The following is a 22544-nucleotide window of genomic DNA, read 5'->3' as shown; positions in this document are numbered from 1 at the left end:
GTTGCTGTGAGACACGTGTTTCCCTTCAGTATCTAACTGTATTCTTGTATAACAAGTCTTCAGAGTAGACGTGACTGTGACCTCATGTCAAAGATGAGAAAATAAGGCTCAGGAGGATGAAGCAGCCTTCCGCAGGCTCCCTAGTCAGGAAGGGGCCGACCCTGAGTTGGTCTCGGGCTGTCTGAGGCCTCCTTTGCACACGCTTACCCTTTGCTCTGCCGCCAGAAGCATGGCCCATTCTCCAAGATGCTACATCTAGGTGAGTTCTTAAGATGCCCTCGGGCTGAGTGGCTGGGCGCTGAACTGCTAACTGAGAGGCCGGTGGTTTGAGCCCAGCAGCCACCCCGCAGAAGAAAGAGGTGGCAATCTGCTTCCAGAAAGATTACAGCCTTGGAAACCCTGTGAGAACGTTGTACTCTATCCTACTAGGTCACTGTGGCTTCTGCTCTTTGGCAATGCATCCAGCTTTAAATAAGGAGACTGGGCGGGACTTTGAGGAGCCCTGGGGGTGTCCTGTGTGAGCTGCTAACCACAAGGTCAGCAGTTCAAAAGCACCCGATGCCGCTTAGGAAGAAGATGAGGCTTTTTACTTCCATCAAGATTGATAGGCTCTGGAACCCATCGCGGCGGCTCTCCTCTGTCCTATAGGGAGGGTATGATGCCAGTAGCTGGCAGCTCAGTGGCGTGGGCTGTGCGATAGGCACTGGGTTGCAAGGTCAGGGCATACAGATGAGGATATCTTCTGCCATGAAGATTCACCGGCTCACTCAGAGGCAGAACTAACTCAATGGTGGTGGGTTCTAGGTAGCTTTAGAGTTCTGTTGGGCTAATTCATTCCCTTCTTCCAGCCCCAGCTTCCAGCTTCCTGTTTGTCACGGAATTGAGGTGGCAGCTTACAGAACACTGTCAGGGGTCGGGCTTTTAAGGTGTGGAAAACAATCCAGGCATTTTCTTGCACTAAAACCCACTAACCCAACCTTACTGCTCTCTGGTCAATTCTGACTCAAAGCATTCTAACAGGACAAAGGAGAACCACCTCCTAGGATGGTCGAGACCAAACCTTTATCTAAGTAGACAGCCCCATCTTTCACCCACAGAGCAGCTGGGAGATTTGAACCACCGACCTCCCAGTTAGCAACCCAATAGGGGGTCCCGCACCAGCAGCCTCCTTTCTTGCGCCAAAGTAAGGCAACATATGCACCCGCTCCTGGTGGCCTACAAATTCAACGTAAGACACGGTTACAAGCGGACCTTGGGGGCTGTCTGGGCTGGCCTTTCCAAGAAACCTGGGGGTGGAGGGGGCGGGTTGAAAAAGAGGCATTTGTCTAGGAAATCCACCTGGTTGTGCCCTGAAATATAAACACTGACCCAAAGAAGAGGAAAGGAAAACACGTAACCGATGATTGGAACGACTGCACGCAAACAACTGGGCCAAGCTCAGCAGCCCCTCTCGCCAGCGTTCGCGTCCCTCACGATGTTTGCAGAGGCTTTCTGCTTTGCCAGAGGAGATGAGAAGAAACGCTACACTTTGCAAGCCACAGGTTAGCCCCCCAGCACTCAGACAGTGTTTGATAAACGTTCCCGAACACACTCATGTGTCTATTGATAAGCCACTGGAAGACGACAATTTTCAGAACATGACATGTTAGAGACGACTCTCTTCAAGGCATGCTCTCCCACACAAATAAAAGCCTGGGGACAAGAACTTGAGTCCTCTGGAGTCTCCCCGCTTGCTAGCAGAGCCACTCAGAGACACTGCAATGGATTGAACATGCCTTCCCAAAAATGTGTGCTGTAGATATGTAAAACCCTAGGCCTGCGGTCGTAATGACATTTGGGAACGGGTTGTCTTTCTTATCTGTTAAGGAGGTTCGGTTAGTGTAGTCTCTCTTTTGAGATCATAAGTGAGCAGCAGGGTGGAGGGGCGGTTAGATCAGATGCCAAGACATGTAGAGCTCTTCACGGAACCAGGAACCAACAGCTGAAGAGACACAGAAGGACCTTGCTCCTGAGCCAGCAGAGAGAGAAAGCTTTGCCAAGGCTGGCGTCCTGCCTTTGGACTTCTGGGCTAGTGGTTACAAGTCGGGCTGCTAATGGCAAGGCAAGCAGTTCAAAACCACCAGCCACTCCTCAGGAGAAAGATGAGGCTCTCTACTCCCGTCGAGAGGGATAGTCTCAGAAACCCACAGGCGCAGTTCCACTCCATTCGATAGACTCGCTATGAGTCTGAATCAACTCCGGGGCAGTGAGTTTGGTTTGGTTTGAGTTACCGTCTTGGAAACCCAAAAGGAGCATTCTATTCTCGATGACAGTGAGAGGGAGTGAGCCTCGTACATTGTGAGAAAAATAGAGCCATCCACTGGTGATCTGTCGCAGCAGCAGGAGGGAACGAAGAGAGGGGCCTCCAGAGTGGTGTTCCCAAACATTTCTGACTGGAACCCCGGTCAGACATGCAGGGAGCATTTTGAGGCAGGACTTAAGACACCCCTATTCTCGTCGGCCCCCGCTCATGTTCTACATGTGCTCTCGTGCCCACCGCCTCCCTCCTCCCCACTCCTCCTCCGTCTCTCTCACACACACATTTCATGGAAGCAAACATTTCACAAAGTATTTCTCTGTATCACGAGCCATTAACGCTAACCTCTGCTCCTTTATTCTTCTACGGCATTGCATAAAAGGTCTGGTCCAAATACCTTCCATAAATTTCCTAATGGCTTCCAGGGTTGCATGCCCGAGTTTAGAAGCCATGTTTGAAACCAGCTCAATGTAGCTGCTCGGACCCAGCGCCCTGCAGAGGAAGGAGCTGCAGTATCTGTGTAGCAGGAGGTCCAGGAGGCTGGGACATACACAGCCATGCGTTTCAGTTTACACGTCGTCTTCAATGGATAACCCAGGGGTCGGCCAACTGGCTCTTTCAGTGCCTACAGGTGGCTCTGACGTAAGATCGAAACTGAAAACAAACGTATCCTAGTTTCACTGATAACATGACTTTAAATTTTCCTCACTTCGTAAAAAATACATCTATAGCTCTCGAGTAAGTTTTAAATTGTTGCGAGGGACAGGATCGGCTCTTCCATCTCAAAAGTTTGCCACCCCCTGATAGAACTACGTGACTTTTTAAAACATCGTTTAAAAATCTGTGTGACCTTGGGGAATCGCTTGACTTTCCTGACTCTTCAGTTCCTCTGTGTAATGTCGGACGGTGGGAACATGAGGTGACCTATCTGAAAAGCGCCCAGCCCAGGACATAGCAGGACCACAGATGTGAACTCATCCACCCAGCGGATGCGCCGTCGAGCACCAGGTGCTACAGCACATTACTTTCCCGAAAAAACCCAGGGCATGTCAGCTGTTCCTGGAGCGGTCGTCATTCCACCAGGGAAGACAGGTGACAAGCAAATACACATAGAGAATGCCAGGGAGTGACATCGGCAGCCCTTGTTTCCAAGTGCTGCTGTCATAAAGCACCACCTACGCGGGGGGTGAAACAGCACAGCATTCTTACTGTCTGAAAGTCATCTGCCTGTCCACAGAGCCACCTCCCAGAGCTCAGACTAAGAGACAAGCGACAGACATGTCCTTTTTCTTTCAGTAGAACTGTCTGGGGTAGCAGAAGCCATACTGGATCCAGCCCGGCCTCGGTGTTAGAATAGCTGGGTGCCATTAGGCCACCTTTCTCACATACTGGCGAGTCCCTCTAGTAGCACAAAATGGTTAAGCACAGAGCTCCTAACCCTAAGGTTGGTGGTTCAGATCCACGCACAGGCACCTTTGAAGAAAGGCCTGGTGATCTGCATGTTTTAGATCGGCCATGGAAAACCGTACGGAGCACAGTTCTACACGGACACACATGGGATCATCGTGGGTTGGGATCAACTCAGTGGCAAATCATTTGGGTGTTTGGGGGGGTATGAAATACTATCAAGTGCTTGGCCCTCACAGATTCACTCTTCTCCGTTTTAGTCAACTGTCAGCAACCCCAAAAGTCTGTGATTAGGACTGTCTCATTTGGTTGACATGCAGAATGTGTGGGGAGAGAGTGTGGCTCCTCATCAACCTGGAGATCACTGAGCCAACCCGGTAGCTAGGAGTCAACATCCTAGAGCAGCGGTTCTCATCCTGTGGGTCGAGACCCCTTTGGACAGCAAACAACCCTTTCACAGGGGTCGCCTAAGATCATATTTCCGATGGTCTTAGGAACCGAGACACCACTCCTCTATCTGTCTCCAGGTGGGTTCGCCCACATGCAGATACGCTCACATACGAGGTCACCACACCATGAGGAACTGTATTAAAGGGTCGCAGCACTGTCCTGGAAGCCTTTTCATTGGTCAAACTCTTCACCCTTAGTTCCTTCCTGGGGTTGTCCTCCTGGTCAGGGACAAATGCCAGGCACCAAATGGAAGCAAAATCTTAGTGAACATTGAAAAGATTAACTTGTGGGGTACGATATGCCCAGACACGACACAGGGGGAAAGCCACGTTCTTGAATGCGCCTCTCCAGATTTCCAAATTTAGGACTATCCGAGCGCTCAGGGTGTACGCTTCCTGACCACCAATCTGGATTATGTGCCGCCTATCTCCTGCTCATGCATGAAGCCTGCATTGAGAGCCTTGGGAGCAGAGGGTCGCTTCCATAGCATCTCATTGCCCCTGCCGCGTCATTGCACATGATTGGAGAGAAAACTACCTGCAGACTTATGCTTACCCTGGCCTGGTCTTGTGTGTAATCTCACTGCGTTTGTTTTATTTCAGGGAAAACTGGATGCCTTGTGGGTCCTCCTAAGGAAAGGATATGACCGTGTGTCCGTGATGCGTCCACAGCCAGGAGACACGGTAGGACCTGTGATTGGCGTCTCGAACAGCCCCACGCATTCTGATGTGTTCCCTCTCCCTCTGTCTTCTGACAGAGCTTCGATAGTTACAGACTCCTATTACTCTGTTGGGGGAAATCAAGTGCTAATTTTCAAAACGTGGACTTCTACAAGACCTAGAGTTATGTATTTGCTTTCCTGCCAAGGCCTTTGACAGAGCTCTATGTCGGGTTTAGCTTCGTCGATGTGCTTCTTAATATATAGGGGAAAGGAATAAATTAAGTGGGGCTGGCTGCTGGTTAGGGCCATGCCAGGAGGGCGATCTGCTGGTGCCCCCACACTGGCCGGGGATGCGGAACAGAGCGCAAGCCCTGTCAGGAGGGGACAAGAGAATAAGGGACTGTAGAAAATTCCCACCACTGACAGCAGGTGTTGAGCTCAGTGGGCCCAGCACCATAGGGATCTTCTGCCTAGGGAGCATCCACTCAGAATCTGGCAGGGCCAAGTGCAGAGTGTCTTCAAGCTTGGAGGGGTGAGGGAAGACGGCGCCCACCAAAGTCTTAGAAAGCATGTCACCCTTCCCTCTCCCTCTGTAAATGAGGAAGCGGAGGATCCAAGAGGTTGAGTGATGGGTTCTGGTTCCGATAATAAGTAACAAAGGTGAGAACGGCCTCCATTCTGCCGAAATCAAATCACTGCTCTTTCTTATGATAAGAACGAGCCCCTTCCTTTTTCCCCAGAAGTTTGACAGAGCAATGCTTCGGACCAAATTCCCCCTCTGTTGTCAGTAACATACATCTTTCATCTGCTTCTCTGTGAATGCAAACTGAGTAATCCCAACACTGATGAAAGGTGACTCGTTTGAACACCTTTAAACTCAGGCAAGCTTGGGTTTGCATCTCACCCTCCCATCCCCACCTCTTCCCTCCTGACCGACCCCTCTCAACCTCATCCGTGTAAAACAGATGATCCTAACTTAATGGACACGCACCCTCAATCAACGGCAAATATTGTGACTCTTTTCTTGGTGGACAGCTGACGCTAAAATTCAAACCATATTACAATAGCTGCGTGCCGGGTGCACTCCCATCTGCGCCCTGCCCACGCTGGCTTCAGCATGGTACAACGCAGAGACACGAGAACAGAGGCTGGTAGGCAGGTCCTGACACTCCATTCCCTTGACAATGGGTGGTTTGTGGCTGGGGGACTGGTTATTACTGCTCCCTGAGGTATGCCTGTGCCACGCTGTGGCAGCGACAAGAGGTAAGTATGACAGGAAACCGGGTCCCACCAATGCTGGGTCAAGCAGGCTCTCGTGGGATCCGTTCCTTTGTCTGCAAATGGCAACAAGCACACTTTCCTTTTTTCAGTAGCACATCTTAAAAACTGTTCACTTAACAGAAATGAGCAGCGCAGACCATCAAGTTTGAACGTGGTGGCGGGGGAGGAAATGTTTGGCCTTATAAATGATCTCTCTAGCTCCCATGGGGAAATTGAGGAGCTTTTTTGGTTTTACCACGCATGAGCCTCATCTAACTGATGAATCACCAAAAACCAGGAAGCACTCAAATTAGGGTTTGGAAGCACTACTTTCTGTATATAAGAATGAACATGCTGTTACAGTGTATTAGCTCCCCTCTCTTACCTGACTTTTATTTATTATTATTATTATTATTATTATTATTATTATTTTATAGCAGTTGAAAAACATCTCCATTCAATTAATTTAACATTCTAAATTCTCTGCTGACCAGTTTGCCAGGATCCCGTTCATAAGCTGTTTCAACCTGAGGAGAGGGAGGAGTGTTGGCTAGAGGAAAGCTAGAAGGAAATTCTATGATTAATAAGTCTAAGAAACAACCCTCTTTGTTGGTGTGTAGGGGCATGGGGTTGGGGGATGCCGGGAGCCCTGGTGACATGAGAGGCAACAGACACACAGATCCAAGAGCAAAGCCACAGAAACCGATGGGATCTCCTTCAACTACCACCTAATCCTGAGGGAACCTTTGCGTTCATGGTCTTGACAACGCACAGATACATCCTGTGCTTTTGAGACCTACAATGCCGCCCTGCACTTACATTCTCGGGTTTCACAAAAGAGCAGGCCTGAGATGTAGGCCGTTGAGTTCCAGGGCAGTGAAACAGTCCACCCAACCGGCTACTAACCAGGGAGTTGGAGATTGGAGCCCACTCAGAGCTGCTTCAGGGAGAAAAAAAGACGAGCGGTGTCCTTCTGAAAAGTCAGCCCTGGACAGCCCCACAGAGCCCAGCCCGAGTGACCCTGGCACCAATGGGGTTACTGTGAGTCAGAGCCGGCTTGACAGCAACTGTGTGGTGCAATCGAGAGAGGAAGTCCCAGGATTGGAATACACTGGAAGGTACATGGAGCTGTGGATGCAGAGAACTGTGCCCTGCTGGTCATGGTAGTGTCCGCAGACATCTTGGTGGCCTTAAGAAGCTAGGTAAGGCGGGTCTTAGATTAGTTGGCAGTGGGTTTCCAAGTGGCATGAGAGCCCCTTGGCATAATTACCAAGGAAAGCACGGCCCCTCTTAGAGCTTTGTGTTTGCCCTGTCTGTTTCCCAAAACCTCGCAGGCTTTCTGCAGACCTGCCCTGCTGGCCCGGTGGGTGATGGCTGAGGATTCCTCAGCCCTGATTTGTGGGCCTGACCACATTTTCCATAAACACCAAAATTACTCCATCCCGGCATGTGCTTGTGAGCCAGAGTCACAGGTTCTGAATGTTTTCCTGTAAAACAAAAACAAAAAGTACCTAATGGCATTTTCGGTTGCAGTTTTAAATGACTTCAAACATATGTTGACCTCAGGGAAACCTGGCAGCGCTTGCTTCGCAGACCCTGTCTGCTGCAGCTGCGCCCCCTAGTGACACCACCTCAACCCTTCAGACAGAGACACTGGCCCCACACCAGCACCTCGGAGGCTGTTGCAAGAGGATGAGAGCCTTCACTGCAGAGAACCGGGCTGAGGGAAGCTGTGCTCAGAGGCACGACCCTCTCCTGGGAGGGGTGCCCACTTCCTCCGAGCTGTCAAGCCCAGGGTCAGGGCAGGCATGAATGAGATGACAGCCGGAGACACACACAGGGCAGCCTCTGCCTCCTTTGTGCCTGGAGGCTCGGGGGGTGGGATTGGGGTGGGATCATGCTCCCACTGTTTGGGGGAGCCATCAGCACATCTTCTTTTATGTCATTAATAGAGAAGGTGCTAGAAGAAGCCACTTAAGTAGCAAGCCAGCAAGACATCTAATCCTAAATGTTTAAAAGTTCACCAAGCATATATTTTTTTGCTTAAGTCTTTCATACTTTCAGGCCACAAACTGCCGCAAGGCTCTCTCTAAAACACAGATCTCAGCATGCTATTCATCAGCCTCAAATGTGCAAAGAGTACGAAAAGGCTTGATTTAGAACCCCTGGTGGCTTCGTGGTTACACATTGGGCTGCTAACTGCAAGGTCAGCAGTTCAAAACCACCAGCCACTCCTCAGGAGAAAGATGAGACTCTCTACTCCCATAGAGAGTGATAGTCTCAGAAAATCACAGGCGTGGTTCCACTCCACTCGATAGAGTCCCTATGAGTCTGAATCAACTCCAGGGGAGTGAGCTTGGTTTGGTCTGGATTGGTCTGGTTGGGTTTGGAGTTTTTGGAGGCCTTTCCACTAAAGAGTTCCGGTGGCACAGTAGTTGGAGCACTGGCTACCCTATGGGGCACTTCTATTCTATCTGTGAAGGGGTCAACTCAATGGCAGTGAGTTGGGTTTGGGATCACCCTTCTACTCCCCCTTCACTCCTGGTACTCTGGTCATTCCAAATATGCTCCCACTACAGGAATTGCTCTCTGGTCCCGGAACGTGCCAGAACCTTTTGAATCTCTGTGCCTCTGCATATCGTTTCCCCGGCTGGGAATGGCTCTCCCAAACTGTCTCCCTAGTGAGCACGCATCACCTTGGTAATGTTCATGGTCACCAAGGTGTCTCTGGAAACACCAAATGCTGCAGGCTAGACCCATGCTTGAAAGGGCACCTTATTAAACCAGAGCACATTTAATGAAAACCGAGTCAGACTAGGTTAGAACTGAAGCCACATTAGCTTATTTGAGGATAGTCCCTAAGACTTATCAACTCTTTTATGTTCAGAAAATCTGCTCACCTTTCATGGACAAGCGATTGAAGGAATCAAGAATATTCCATTTGAGAAAAGGAAAAGGAAAGAAACATAGGTAGTGGTAGCTTTTATAGTTGGTCATCTCTTGGCCATTACTTTGTGCCTCCTATTTTGTAACCTAGGAGCCCTGTGGCATAGAGCTGCTAGCCACGAGGTCATCGGTTCAAAACCACCATCCCACTCCACAGGAGAAAGATGAGTCACAATCTCCGAAACCCACAGGGGGAATTCTACCCTGCCCTATAAGGTTGCCATGAGTAAGAATCAATTCAACGGCAGTGAGTTATTCGTTATTTTTTGTCACCTATTCTCTATCACTTAACCATATACAATTCAGATTCTTCCATACTACTACATATCCTTGTGCCATATCATTCTAATAGCGGTGTCATATTCCATTGTGTTTCTGTGCCATGATAATGATGTGTGCTTCTCTTTGGGGGGACTTATCTGCAAGTGTTTCGTACAGGCAGCGCTGCAGTCAATATCCTCGTCCCTGAATCTCGGCACGCATTCATGAATAGTTCTTTTCGGTGGGTGTCCAGTGGTCCACGATCAAGCCACGCCAAATCTTTAAAGCGTTGCTCTGTCTTTCCTGCTTGCCCTTCAGAAAGATTAACTCTCGTGTTAGCATCTAGTCAAAACCCAACTCTGAGAATCTCGTCAACATAATTAAACCCAGCTATTGATAGGGACCTGCGTCCTGGTGGCATCATGGGGTATGCCGTGGGTTACCAACCACAAGGTCAGCAGTTCGAAACCAGATGAGGCTCTTGTCCCCATAAAGACTTATAACCTCAGAAATGCACAGGGTCCGTTCTACTCTGCCCTTAGGCCCACTGTGAGTTGGAATTGACTTCAGGAGAGTGAGTTTGGAATTCTGGAAAGTTTGATAGCAACTATTTTAATGTTTCACTTTTTACTACTTGTAAGGTCAAGCAATGGCTCAAGTATGTATTTTCTCTTTTGTCAATTGCCTGTACACATCTCAGCCCATTTTTCTAGGGAATGTTTTAAGATCGATATCTGTATGGTCATTATCCGAACTCATCTTTTTTTTAAACAATTTCTGCTCATATTCCTAGTTCATACACCCCAGCCATGCCCCTAGGCCAGCAGTGGGTCTCTACCTTCCTAATGCTGTGACCCTTTAAGACAGTTCCTCATGTTGTGGTGACCTCCCCCCCCACCACCATGAAATTATTTTTGTTGCAACTTCAGACCTGTAATTTTGCTACTGTTATGAATTGGGCGACCCTTGTGAAAGGTTCTTTCTGCCCCCAAAGGGGCCACAACCCACAGGTTGAGAACCACAGCCCTAGGTAATTAGCAATCCAGTTACTGCCTCTATAGATCTACCGATCCTGGATTTCTCATTTTTTCCCCAAAAAACCATTCTATTGGGAGCTAATACAGATATCGTATCTTTCCATAGTTCAATCACATCAAGCAGTAGTGTACAATTGTTTCCACAGTTTCAAAACATTCTCTTCCTTCTTGAACTCCTTGACATCATTTCCCCTTTATACCCTCCATCCGCCCCCCCAAAACCCCCACCTATGTGTTATATTAAACCATAACTCCTTGACCCTAAACTCTCTGAAGTGTGGCTGGTGATTTGGATTTACTTGGGCTGTCTCATTGGACAAGACTAGAGCCACCAATCAGAAGTGTCTATGAAGTAGATTCCATCTGGAGGAATTCAAGCACGAGGATCAAGACTTCCCTGTTGACACACGAAGACAACATGCTGTAGGAGGGACTCCCTCATCAGAACAGAAGTTCTCCAACGTAAGCACCAGAGTCACATGAAAAACGTGCTGGTACACAGATGGCTGCATCTTAGCATCAGAGTTTTTTACTTATTGCAGCAGTTCTCAACCTGGGGGTCGCGACCCCTTGGGGGCCGAACAACCCTTTCACAGGAGTCGCCTAATGCATAACAGTAGCAAAATGACAGGTTTGAAGTAGCAACGAAAATAATTTTATGGCTCTGGGGTCACCACCACGTGAGGAACTGTCTTAAAGGGTCACGGCATTAGGAAGGTTGAGAACCACTGACGTAATGGGTCTAAAATGAGGCCTGGGATTAGCATCTCTAACAAGCTGCCAGGTGATGCCAGGGTTACTGGCTTAGAGACCACACTTGGGGAACCAGTGAACAGGAAGATCTTTAAGGGTCAGCTAAACCTGAGAGTTTGGGATTCTAAGTCAAAGTTGCCTATACTTATTTGCCCGCCAAGCCAATGCTTTCCCATTTTCTCCAGAGAACACTTGGGGAACAAGAGTGTAGATCAATTCTAAATGGGAAGCCCCAGTTAGTTGCAGAGAAATCCTTTCAGCGGCAGATAGGATACTGTTCCTTGAGTGCTCGTTTCAAACACCGAAATGTAAGGGGACTTCGAAGACCAGAGATCATCCAATCCAGAGATGTTCCATCGGGTCTCCCAGATCACCACCTCTGGAGCTTAAAGCCCTGCTGCCCAGTCCCACCCAAAGGGTCTGATTGAACTGACCTAGGATGGGGTCTGTAGCCGTTGAGTCACTTCCAACTCAGGGCAACCCCGTGTGTTACTGAGAACCACGCCCCAGGGTTTTCTTGGCTATAATCTCTATGGAAACCAGTCTCCAGGCCTCTCTTCCTCGGAGCCTCTGAGCGAAAGTGAACCATTTCCTCCACCTGGGGACTTGTGCGGTCCGGACAGTGGGATATGAAAGGTTCCCGCAGGTGATTCTGATGGGCCTCCAGGAGTGAGAACCAGTGATCTGGTCCAATCCTAGCTTCCTCCTCAGCATGATTGGAAGGTAGCTTCTCCATGCGTCTTCCAAAAACCGTCGTTTTATAGGCCCAAGGAAAGTGGTGCTTTCCCTCTCTGACCAGGCGGGTGGTTCAGATCGATGCTCCCATCTAATCATGTGATCTTTGACAGCGTGTCGTAACAAATTAGCAAAAAAAGCTAGGGGAAAAAACAGAGACGACAACTCGTGTCTTTCCCGGCCGAGACTCAGCCCTCCCCATTCAGGGCTGACCGCAGCGTGAGCCTCTTCTTCTCGCGGCCCTGGAGGAGACCCTGGGCTTGGTTGTGGTCTTTGCTTGTGTCGCCCTGGTTTCTCTCTGATCAGGAGGCTGGCACCTTCCATCACTATCGGCAAGAGTGAAAGGCTGAGATGCATGGCTGACGTTGTTGTGCAAGGCCATCAGAAAAGGCCCAGGAAAGCACACATGCACACACACACACAGCACACAAGTAACGTTGAAATGCCTCCGGAGCTCAGCCCCAGAGCTTGTGCAATCCTGTCCCGGAGCTCCAGCCCCAGGGCTGCGGTGCCGCACAGCCGTTTCCAATAAGCCCCTTACTGTATCTCCCTACTGTCAAGGAGGCGTACGGGGGCGGTGGGGGATGAGGGAGGGGTCTGGGCAGCTTACCTCAGAGAGGAGACAGCATGATAGGGGGGAAGTGACCTCAGCCCAGTGCTTTGAAAGCAGAGAGCAACCTGCCCCATAGCAGACCTCAGAGAAGAGAGACCTCTCTCACTCTCTCTTCCCTTCTTCCCAGTCCCTCTTCCTTCCTTCCCTTCATTCTTTCTTTTCTTTCTCCACCCCCCTCCACCTGCATTGTCAATTTCTAAGACCTGCCATGGCTGCCTTCCTTGAAACATTCTTTCCCCAACATCTCTTGAGTTCCCACTAAGAATCAGACTCCCGGGATCCCGATTAGACTGGGACTCAGTTCTGGCTTCTAGGAGTTCAATGCCTGATTTGGAGAAGAACTGGCCCAAGTATGGTACGAGCTACAAATGGTTACCCCCTTGACCACCACTCTCTTGTTGGACAACTGTGACCTGGCGTCTATGAAACAGACCCTGACATTCAGGGAAGGGTAGGAATGGTCTCAAGGACACACGGCTGGTAAGGGGCAGAGCTGGTGCTTGAATCCGGGGTGATCACACTTGCAGGTCCTTATTAGGGATTCCTTGACTCCGCCATGCAGTCAACAGAGCACCTGCTGTGAGCCGTGCCGTGCACTGGGTCTTCAACAAGCCCTGCCTCTGCCCGCGACCGTTCCCAGCACCATGTGGTATGAAAGGCTTGGTACTAGAACGAGTGCCTGAGGCATTGGAGGGCTGGTAATACCATGGAGGGGTCACCATGGCTTCCCAGCGGAAGTGACGTAGAAGCAGACGCCAGCGATCAGCCATAGATGAAGGTGACATGACCTAGAAGCGGTTGCAGCATGAGATGGTGAGAGAGAGCAATCATGGCAGCCTCACCATGTGCAAGTGCAAGTTCTTATGGCCTTCCTTAAGCTCCACAGCCTCCCTGAATGTCCCCTTCCTCACGGTCTAGTCATCACTAGGGTCAGGATTCAATACAGTGAGCTCTGTGAGAGCCAGAGCATTGGGCTTCTTAATGGCACAGCCTTGTTTTTCCAGGACTAGCAAAACGTCCACCTCGCCACTGGCCACCTACCTGTCATTCGTCTCAGAAAACATTTGAGTGTTTCTTCTCTGACAAATTTCTGTCTTAAATAAGTGTCAGCTTTCACGGGTTGGTCTTACATTGACCAGTGGGAATCGTTCAAATAAAAGCAACTTCTCCCACCCACCACCACCACCCCTTTCTACCAATTGATCCCAGGGAGTTTTCATTACAGCTCAGTAGATAGGAAAAAGCTTGAGCTCAAAATTCATCTCTTCTGCTGATGTTCTCAGTGACCAAGGGAGTCACGCATCTACAAATTGAAGTCCTGTGTGAACCTTTGCACCCTTGACAAGAAGGTGGGCGTTGGCTTTTAGCATGGAGTCAACCGAAGTCTTTGACACTTCCGTGCTTTGTTGAGCTCCCAGCTGTGAACCCCCGGCAGATCTAGAGAGAAAACCCAATGTGCTGCTCTCTGACAGCCTTTAAAAAAAAAAAAAAACTGATGAAATGTGAATCATTTAAGGAAGACCAAAAAAAAAAAACCATCAGATGATAGGAAATGTTGCTAGGGGGCATGACTTGTGTTGGCCCAGCACCTCCCCTTGATTTTTGAATTCTCAGTAGTATTCACTCTGTTCTCATCCTTGGAAATCTGCCCTGCCCTGTCTCCTGGAAGAGGGGCGGGAGTACTTAGAATTCTTGGCTTCCTTTCCTGAAATTCAGAAAAGGGACTCGATGAAGGGAGCAGTGAGCTGCAGGGAAAGTGCAGGCATAGGAATGCTTAAACAACAGGGATGAACGTAGCTAATGAGCAGTCCATGTGCTGAAATGACGGGTGTTTTGTCACCTATATGGTTACCACGATTTTTTTTTTTAAGTTTTCAGAGATTCTTTTAAAAGGGAGGTGGGGAAACCACCTGAGGAAGGAAATCGCAACCTGCTTCATTGATGGCAAAAACCAAACTATCCCCATCGGGTCAGTGACCTTTCTCAGAGAAGTCAAGTTCAGAGACGATCCCGCAAAATATATACCACCTTCAGCTGTTGTTGCACCACTACCAACTTTCCCACCAAGTCGGAGGGCTCACCAAATAAATAAATGTGAAGGTATTTGACACGGGCCCTCCTGGCTCTTTCTCCCTCTCTCTTCCAAATCCCCGCACTCGAACGCCCCTTCTTCCCCGCGCACACATGCTCGCGCCCCTCGCAGCATCCTTTTGTACCTTCTCTTAAAACCTTCCATTTCACATTGCCTCATCTCCCAAACAGCTGCAGCCACAGCAAGCCACATCTCTGGGTCAAGTGGCAAAGAGCCACCGAGGAAGAAGTAACCCCTTGAGGCCGAATGAGACAGGGCTGGGTCATACAGACACTCCGGTTCCGTCTCTCTGACCTCATTTTTCCCTTCCGAGCACAGCCAGGATTTAGTCAAGGTAGGGCTTAACTGCAAGGTCAAAATTTCACCGACGTGCATGTTAAAAACATTACTTCTTGGTTCCAATGTGGTGTTTAACCGCCTGTCTTCTGAGGGCACCTGACATGGTCGACGCTGGGCACACACTCCGAGTGGCGATGTGTCCTCACTGAGGCTGAGAACCACCGGGCTGGCAGAAAGTTCCACTCTGGCCAGCCAGTGCTGGAATCACTCACCAGTGGCAAATTCTGACCTGGAAGATAGCAGGGCTGTGACTCCTGCTGAGGCCTGTGGGATTCTGGTCACCCAGCCTCAAAGTGACGCTCAGTGGACTAGAGACTTTCTTCAGATGGGGAAGAAAGGAGATGGAGGTCCACAGAGGGGCTGGAGAGACCTCCGTGCCTTCCTGGGTGCATTATTTAGTTTCCTCCTCTTCCCTCCCCTACTGTACCTCCTTTTGTATGTAAAGAAATGGGGACTTTGAGAAGGTGCTTGCTCTGTTCAGGTGGAAACCAGTGAGTGTTTGTGGAAGTGGTGACACAAGAACCCCCAAGCCCTTTGCTGTCTGGTTCTCCCTGAATTCTCAGACCAGGTCAGGAGAAGAAAGTGGGAGTTGTGCTCAGCCTTAATCCCTGGAGGAGAAATAGGACCGGATGCAAACCAGCACGCTTTGGAGGGCAGAGGTCATCCTTGCAACCCAGCCACTGACCTCTCTGTCCTCTTACCTCTCCCACCCCCCAACACCTATGAGTCAGAATTGACTCCATGTCCGTGAATTGGGTTTGGTTTGGAAGATGGTAGAATCTCTGACGCCCTTCCCACCAGCTTCTCCGTCCGTTTGCTTTCCCTGATCCCACCTCTCCTCGCCCCACCCTTCACCACTCGCCTCAGATTTGAGCAGAGGATCCTATTCACTCCATCGCGGTCCTGAGCAAGGGCCCTGCTCTTGTGGAGTATACACTGCAGGAGTAAGAAAAAGCCGTGTGTTGAGTTGCAATTGGACATGATGAGTGATATAGGGTAGGAGGAGCCTGGGATTCTTTGGGCGAATCGGATAAGACTGAACACACAGGGGCTTTGGGAGGACCTCCAAAGGAGGGGGATCATTTGATCCCTGAAGGATGAGCTCCCCTGTTGACTGAGGAGAAGGCTTTCTAGTTGGAAAGAGTAGCCTCAGAGCCCAGATGGGAAAGAGCCTACCACGTGAGAGGAGCTGGAAGAGGAGGTCCGAATGACCATGTAGAAGGGATGGGAAAGGGGCCGCATCCCAACCCCTGCCTCTGCTTCCTCCACCATTTGGTCTCCAAACCCTTCCCCTCCTCACCCCACCCCCCACCCCCGAGTCATTGCCTGGTCCCTCGTTGCTCTTTACTTAACAGCGGTGTCACCGAGTTCAGCATCTCATTCATTGTGCCATCTTGTTTTGTCAGTGCTGACTTTCCATTCCCTCTACAGTGTGGGGTGTTTTGTTTTCTTTTGTTTTGTTCTTACTTCTCAGCACAGAGGGGGTGACTTGGCCTGTTCTTTGCCCTAGGGGCGATGATTCTTTCTGCAGCTCCCACAAGGTCACCCAACTCAACTGCCATCCCGGCGTTGCTGACTCAGAGAGACCCTCTAGGATGAGGTAGAAGTGCCCCTGTGAGTTTCTAAACTGGGACTGTTAATGGGAGTGGGAAACCCCATCTTAATCTTGACGGGAAGCTGGTGACCAGCTGGTGACCTAGTGGACTTCAACCCAAAGCATGACCACTGTGCCACCAGGGCTCCTCCATGAGGTCACATTTGTAGACTTTTATAATGCACTGCCATTGAGTTGATTCCAACTCACGGTGACAGTGTGGAACGATAGGTAGACTATAGGACAGGGTAGAACAGCCCCTGGGGGTTTCTGAGACTGTAACTCTTTACAGGAGTAGAAAGCCCAGTCTTTCTCCCAAGGAGAAGCAGGTCTTTTTGAACTGCTGCCCCTGCAGATCGCAAGCCAAGTAAGAACCTCTGCACCACCAAGGATCTGATCCCTCCAAAGGCATTGTCGTAGTTCACAAAGAGCCTTTGAAAGAAGCCCCCTCCTTTCAATAGAACGAGTACACAAGATCTTTCAGAGGCATCCTCAGATAAAATAAGATCAACTAAGAGTTATTAAAACACGGAACTGTTCATTGCGATCTATGGCATTTCTCATTTAATTTGAGAATCGAAAGTGTAATAAAAACAAAATGTCCTATTATAAATATGCTGTACCAATATAATTAAAATAAATTGTAATTATGTTTGATCAAGTTAAAAAAAAAAATGTCCAAGATGAGTTCATTGCCTCACTTTACCTATTAATTTTAATGACATTTGTTCAATGTTTAGTGTTTTTGTCTACATTTTCTTTCTGGCTAATGCCATTGACAGCAAAACCAGGGTCAAAATCCAGATGGTCTGTCCACTTTTTCCTTCCCCCCACACAGCCCCCCACCGGTATATGGAATTGGTCACCCCACTGAAAGTAGTGACACGGTACTCACAGCTGACACCGAGCCATTGGCCGTGCTCAACTACTGGCCCGCCTGGTTTTCAAGGACTCCGTGGCTCTGACTTGAATACAAACATTAAATGGAGACTATCTCCTGGAACTACAACCAAATACTCTCCTGTTGCCGCCTGTAATGGGAGAGTCTAAATGTCACAGAGTCTGGAAAACTGGACGTATTGGCAGATAGATGTTCCTCTTAGTGGTATAACTAGTAAAAGGGGTCCAATGGAAAACCCATTGTGGAATCACTCCTGTCACCGTACAAGACAAAAGTGTTCTTTCTTCTTCTCTTTCTATCCAGAGGAGTAGTTCTGGCCAAGCAAGTTGGGTTTCAGAGACGTGGAGGCAGGGAGAGATGGGTGGGAATGGGAATGTGTTCCCCGGTCGTGATGGAAACAAGCCTCCCCATGGAGGTAGGCCCCTCTGCAACTGCAGCACTGTGGCCATTGTGTCAGCTTGTGCACAGGACATCCCCCGCCACCATCCCTGGTTTCCTCGGCAACCCATTACTGCACCAGCTAACTTCTGCCACTTACTCTTCTGCTGCCGGCCGACAGCTGCAAGTATTTTTTCTAAATGTCTGTAAACAGAATCTCCTAGCACAAGATGGGTGCACCTTAGAAGTAATTCACATCTAGGCAAAAACCCTCCTGTCCACGTCTCACACCTGCCGCGCCTAAGCAACGCTGAGGCTTCTGTGACTAACCAGGCCAGACTCGCCCATTTGGAAACCCCAGTATCATCCAGCGGGGCTGCTGTGAGTGCCGATTCCTGTGGATTCCAAAATTGAAGGCAATGTCTGGGGTCTCAAAGGGCAACCTCCAGTGAGACTTCTTTGTTACCCTTGGTGAAGCCGGCCCGATCCGTGGCCATCACATCCAAGCCTCGGCTGATAGTAGATCTGGAGCCCTACATGCCAGAAGGAAAAAACTTTGGGATCTTGTTAGTCCTGTCATCATTTTCTTGCTCTCTCCCTGGTAATCATCGGTTTACTTTGGATCTATTTCCAAGTGTGATTTTTTTTTTCCAGTGGCAGCAATTTGATTATCGAAGTTCTCTCTCTTTGTAAATCATGACACAAGATCTCCTTCCCTGACGAAACCCAGCTTCTTATAACTCTTCCCCAGAAACACCAGGTCCCAGGCTATAGGGTCCAAGAGCTTGGAGGGTTAGAGAGTATGGAAGGACGTGGTTTATTTTTAAATGAGTAATTTCCTTTTTTGGTTATTGGCATCTAATTCACATATCATACAATTCAAGAGTTCAATCACTTTAAGAAGAGTTGTGTAGTCATGACCACGATCTCGTTTAGAACATTTTCTGCTTTCTCGTCATTATTGTTGTTGTTCCCATTTCCCCCCAACCTCCCTGGCCATGGCCCTAGTTACATCCAGGTACTGTCTCTAAAGAGTGACCTCTCCTGGATTTCAAAGACAAAACAACATCAAGAAACAAACAAACAGCAATAACAAAAATAAAATAGAGAAAACCCTCAATAGAAAATATCCCTGCCTAGGCCGTATCCTATCCCAAACCAGAAGTCTTGTGGAATCCAAATCAGCAGTTGAGGGTTTGTTAAGCCATCTAGCATGTCCGGAGGCTCCTGCACTGCTTATTCCCCGCCGCAGCCCTACCGTGGGGGAAAGGCTGGTAGCAATGAAGACTTGGTTTTAAGCTGCTGTGGTTCGATGTCGGAATCCTGCAGATTCCGACTCACAGGCGCGAGCCAGGGTCCAGCTGCCCCTGTCGGGTTTGTTCTTGACCAGAACCACTTGCCAGGGCTTTGCGCCTGCAGGGCCGGTAAATGATCTGAGCTGTCGGCCTTCTGGTTAGCAGTGGAGCTCTTAACCTTTGTGCCGCCAAAACTCCTTCAGGTTTTCAGACTGGCTCATGTATGGGGTTATGTGCCCTCCGTTATCTCTGAAACATAGCTGGGAAGCAAGAATGATCTCCGTTTTCCCAAAAGGAAAAAAGAAATGGACTTGTGTCATAATGACAACTTGTAATGACAAGTAGCCTTCCACATCTGTCCCCTCACCTACCAACGATCTCATCATTTGACATGTTGCTTTGAGGACGGCGGGGGGGCGGGGGATGGAGTGGGGGATCTATCTGAGAATTGTATGCACCGATGATATGTTTCTGAGAGTCATGACTGCCGAGGAGGGAGGAGACAGTAACATTGGCTGTGATGGTTTATGGTTTTGTGTGTTACGTCAACTCACGTGGGCCCTCAGTCTCCATGGTTTGGCAGTTACGTCATGATTTCATTTGGCAGTTATGTCATAAGGTAGTCATCCTCTGTTTGTGATGATCGGTCATCTTCTACCTTGGCATCAGACCTACGTTCGCATAGTCCACTGTCCGGCCTAGCTGTTGCCTCTCAGATGAGCATGGTGACCTTTAGCAGCACATCCATGATGGAGAAAGAGGCCTTGTTGTAGTCGAGCATTGTTTCCATGGAAACGAAAGCGAGGCGCTTCTGTTCTGTCTGTCTCATCTGGGGATGGCAGGAAGATGAGTGGTTTGCACATTTCTTTTCCCTGCTACCACTTGGTGGGCAAGAGAAAACAACAACAGAAGGGTGCTTGGCTGCAGATGCCAAACACAACAGATGAATCGAACACTCCATCCTCAGAGAGCAGGCACTCTGGAGTTGAGGTGGGGGAGGAAGGCAGGGAGAGGAACTTTTATTTAGGGACCAGATGTTATGGTGGGGAGTTGCCAGCAAATGGGATCCAATTCACGGCAACCCCAGGCACGATGGAATCAAACATTAGCTGGTCTCACACCACGGCCTCCATCGTCGGGACACTGGAGTCCAGTGGTAGCCAGTGTGGGTTTGAAATGCCGGCTAACCTCGTGGGCTCCTCTTCTAGCGGTGGGCTGGACAATCTTCTGGTGTGGCCGTTAGAAGTAGACCACCAGGCCCGTCTTCCTCGTCTGCCTTAGCCTGGAAGCTCCGCTGGGGATGTAACGTGCCAGTGGTACAAGTCCCGCCTCACAGCCACGTGCAAGCCTCGGCAGCGTAGCATCAGGAAGGGCTTCTCTGTTTGCTGCTGGCAGTAAGACAAAGAAGAGAGAAATCCGGGTGGAGCAGGAAAGCTGGCGCTCAGGGTTGGCCCAAAGAGATGGCAGAAACAAAGTGTGATGTACGTTCTTCCTTCAAGGGTGCTCAGGCTTTGGCTACACAGAAAAGCAGGGAAGGCGGGAGGTCAAAAAACAGTTGCCAGCCAGCAAAAGTGTATGCCTGCTTGCATATGTAAAGACAGCTTCTCCAGCCAGGGAAAACATTGTCTTGGCTCGTGCGTCCCGCCATCATGAACACTCAGGGCGGTCCGTGCTCTCAGTGTGAAGGAATGTGAACTTGCCCTTCTTCCCCTACCAACAAATCCTGTCTCTTCCCAGGACAGCGGGTGGGGAGGGTCAAGCACCGCAGCAGGTGTTTGGCCTGTCTGCATCCACTCCACCCCGCACCCTCCCGGCTCTTCTTCGCAGCCGTGCACTAAGCTCCCCTTTGGAACCTTCCGGGGCTCCCCATGGCTTACCCACACAAAGTGTGTTCTGCAGGACGCTTATGCCACAGGGGCTCATAGGTGTCAAAGAAGTTTGGGAAGGGCAGCGCTTAACCTCGCTAAGGGGTGTTGTTGTTGTGTTGTTTTTCTGCACAGGACTTCAAAGAAGCTTTAATGAGTTTAATATGCCTTGGGAATCGCCCAAGGGGATATCTGAGGCAGCCTTTGCTGCACTTGGAAAGGATTGATCTCCTGTGACAGAGCACCACTTAAGCCTGGGGCTCCTGGAAAAGGCTTTGGGAGTGCTGGGCTCTGCAGCCCACCATGGTCATGCTCACTGTCACCTTCCACGATCAGTCAGCAAAGCAGACTGCCCTCTGACATGTGGGGTCAACCGATGTGCCTGCCACATTGCCATCTCCACGTCTTGGCCCATGTGGTCACCTGGCCCAGACCCCCTGCCCCTCCTCTCCTCACAGTGTCGCTCACCCAAAGGTGCCTCTTCTCTAAGAAGCCTTCCTGGTCTTCCTAGCCCTTTGGGAGATGCATCTGCCTCTCAAGTGAGGCCTGGTGATGGAGGGGTAACAAATTGGGCTGCCAACTGCAAGGTCAGCTGTTCAAAACCACCAGCTACTCTGAGGCTTTCTACTCCCGTGAAGAGCTACCGGCTCAGAAACCCACAGGGCCAGTTCTACCCTGACCTATAAGGTCGCTATAATGCAGCATCGACTGGATGACAGTGAGTTTGGTTTGGTCTTGATCTGCCTCTGAACCATCCTAGCTTTATGTCCCACGCACTCAGCCTTTAATGGGTGTTTCTGCCCCCTTTAAGAGTTCCTGGGTGGGTCAAACGTTCATGTGCCGGGCTGCTAACCAAAAGGCTGTAGGATCTAGACCCTATAGAGGAATCTCAGATGGAAAGTCCAAATCTATTTCTAAAAAAGTCAGTCTTTGGAAACCCCGCGAGGCACAGTTCCGCTCTGATTCACATAGGGTGGCCCTGAGTCAGACAAGACTCAACAGACAACTCGTTCTACACCTTTATACCTCTAACAGCATGCCTGTGGAGGTGCTCAATCAACGTCCTCGTGGAGAACAGGGGAAGCTGGAATGAGATTTTTAAAAGCACAAAGAACAAGGAGAAAGAAGTAAGTTAGGGAGGAGTAGAGGGCTCCATGGCATTGACAAATGTAATTTCTCAGGACCTCATATGTGGTATTTTTATTAGGTGTAGGTAGAAACTACAGCTCTTTGGACTTTTGGGGAGGGGGGGGGAATCCATGAAGGAAGAGGCCAGGGCAGCCCCCAGCAAGGTGGAGTTCACCCCATGCCAAGCTTGGCTGGAGGTCAGTACCCATTTCTAGTGTCCTGACAGCTATAAGCCAGAATTGGCTCGACAGCAGTTGGTTCTGTTTGGTTGGGTCCCGTTTATAAGTTCAGCTCTAACTTGTAGGTGCAGTATCTGAGAATGGGCACAGATGGGGCCCTGAACTTACCCTGTGCTTTACAATCACAAAATGTATATACTTGTACTTTAAAGAAGATAGTAATGTAACCGAGAGAAACTACTGAAACCCAAATGAAGGCTGAGCATGATAGTGGGACAAGAGGAAAGTAAAAGGAAATAGAGGAAAGAACTAGGTGACAAAGGGTATTTATAGAGGTCTAAATACAGGCATGTA

At 49.6% G+C, this 22544-nt stretch overlaps 1 protein-coding gene across 1 annotated transcript in view; it reads left to right on the top strand.

Annotated features, from left to right (window-relative positions):
- The window catches only part of ANTXR1 (ANTXR cell adhesion molecule 1), a 258401-nt gene that overhangs the window by 191198 nt on the left and 44659 nt on the right, over nucleotides 1-22544 (top strand). The window contains exon 15 of the mRNA XM_045294087.1: nucleotides 4756-4836. Coding sequence (XP_045150022.1) covers nucleotides 4756-4836 — 81 coding nt within the window. The remainder of the gene's footprint in view (nucleotides 1-4755; nucleotides 4837-22544) is intronic.

This window comes from Echinops telfairi, unplaced genomic scaffold, assembly GCF_000313985.2.
Source record: "Echinops telfairi isolate 266 unplaced genomic scaffold, ASM31398v2 ScPeMD7_2573;HRSCAF=3158, whole genome shotgun sequence".
Classification (NCBI taxonomy): domain Eukaryota; kingdom Metazoa; phylum Chordata; class Mammalia; order Afrosoricida; family Tenrecidae; genus Echinops; species Echinops telfairi.
The sequence above is the reverse complement of the archived record's forward strand: the minus strand, read 5'-3'. Positions and strand labels throughout refer to the sequence as shown.